Source organism: Colobus angolensis, unplaced genomic scaffold (assembly GCF_000951035.1).
Source record: "Colobus angolensis palliatus isolate OR3802 unplaced genomic scaffold, Cang.pa_1.0 Scaffold99, whole genome shotgun sequence".
Taxonomy (NCBI): domain Eukaryota; kingdom Metazoa; phylum Chordata; class Mammalia; order Primates; family Cercopithecidae; genus Colobus; species Colobus angolensis.
Genome location: NW_012123931.1, coordinates 5,828,387 through 5,829,818, shown reverse-complemented (window position 1 = coordinate 5,829,818; position 1,432 = coordinate 5,828,387). Strand labels below are relative to the sequence as shown.

Genomic DNA, 1,432 nt, shown 5'->3' with positions numbered 1-1,432 from the left:
AAAAAAAAAAAAAAGGAAAGGAAAAGGTGATACTGGAACTTTGAAATCAGTCTTCTGACTCCAAGCTCTGGGGTTTTGAGAACAATCAGCAGCTGCCTGGGACCAAAACCAGAGGCAGAGGTAGAAAAGTAAACATTAAGTAGGCAGGAACTCTGTGCCGTGTGGTTTAGAGTCATACATCCTCACATGTCTGTTAGTGTGAAGAAGTGCACCAGTACCTCTCAAACTTTTATATCAATGTGTCCTCATGGCAGAAGGCAGCCTTTCTGTGAAATCTGGGAATTTATCAGAAAGAGGACAACCCAAGCCTCATTTCAGAGAGAAGTCTGATATACTCTTGGAAACCTGTGACTGTCATACCTAAGTACATTAATGTTTTTTCTCCTGATCTCAAGAGAATCAAGGGAAACTGATGTTTCAGAAAGATGTCCCATATTTATCCCGTGGCACCCAAGGTACACCAGGTTGAGATAATATGAGGAAGATTCAAGCTGTCAAGTTCAGTTTCCCAAGATCTATTCCACAGAAGATGAGCAAATCTCACTTCAGAGAACACTGACTGAAGGGCAGTCTGGTCCCAGAACCATGGAGAATTAGAATACGAGGTGGAGAACTCAGAACAAAATGTTAAAGTCTCTCTCTGGAAAGTAGAAACCTGGGAGAAAACCAACCCAAACCAATTCTCTCATTGTCACCCAGAGATACTGTCAGTGTTTTGCGCTCACGGGGGAAGTGTAGGGCTTTTCCCTCTGTCAATGTCGATGTTAAGGGAGTGAGGCAGCCTGAAAGCTCTTGCTCCTACGTCCCACAGTCTCCATTCCCCTTTCAGCTGGAAATTTGTGCTGTGACCAGAGGAACCAGAAGGGGTGAGAACGCTTAGGGGACTGGGTCATAAGATCAAAGGCCAGTCTTCCAGTAATGACAGTTCCTAGGCAGACTGTGACATCACTACATTCCACTCCTCCTGGTGAGGGTGAGGGACCACATCAGCGCAATGTCCTAGTCCACCACTCCACTATGGGGGAGGAAAACACAAGGTTGGGACCCAGGTCCTTGGAGACGCCAGTGCAAAGAGCCCAGGGAGGTCGACCTTGAGGCAGCAGGATAGGAGGGCAGAGTCTGCAGCAGGGAGCCCCAGGAGTCACCAGCCCAAAGTCACCCGGGGATGACTCAGGAGGGCAGGGCCTGGGGCTGGGGGACCAAGGTCCCTAGAGATACAAGCCCAAAGAGCCCAGGGAGGTCAAGCTTGGGGAAGCAGGAGATGAGGGCCCAGTAATGCAGCAGGAAGCCCCAGGAGTCACCCACCCAAAGTCACCCTGGGGTGCTTGGCAAGGGCAGGGACTGGGCTGCTTGCTGAAGGGGTGAGGCTGACTGACAAAACTTTGATGGGGGTAGCCCAGAGGCACCAGGGTTAGCGGGCCCAGTCCGGTGT

The 1,432-nt window shown here is 50.2% G+C and overlaps 1 protein-coding gene across 1 annotated transcript in view; it reads right to left on the bottom strand.

The window, feature by feature from the left end:
• Window positions 1-893, bottom strand: part of LOC105505222 (golgin subfamily A member 8M-like) — a 10,147-nt gene extending 9,254 nt beyond the window's left edge. Inside the window, 1 exon segment of the mRNA XM_011933017.1 lies at window positions 810-893. Within this exon segment, the coding sequence (XP_011788407.1) occupies window positions 810-893 (84 nt within the window).
• Between the last annotated feature and the right edge of the window lie 539 nt (window positions 894-1,432).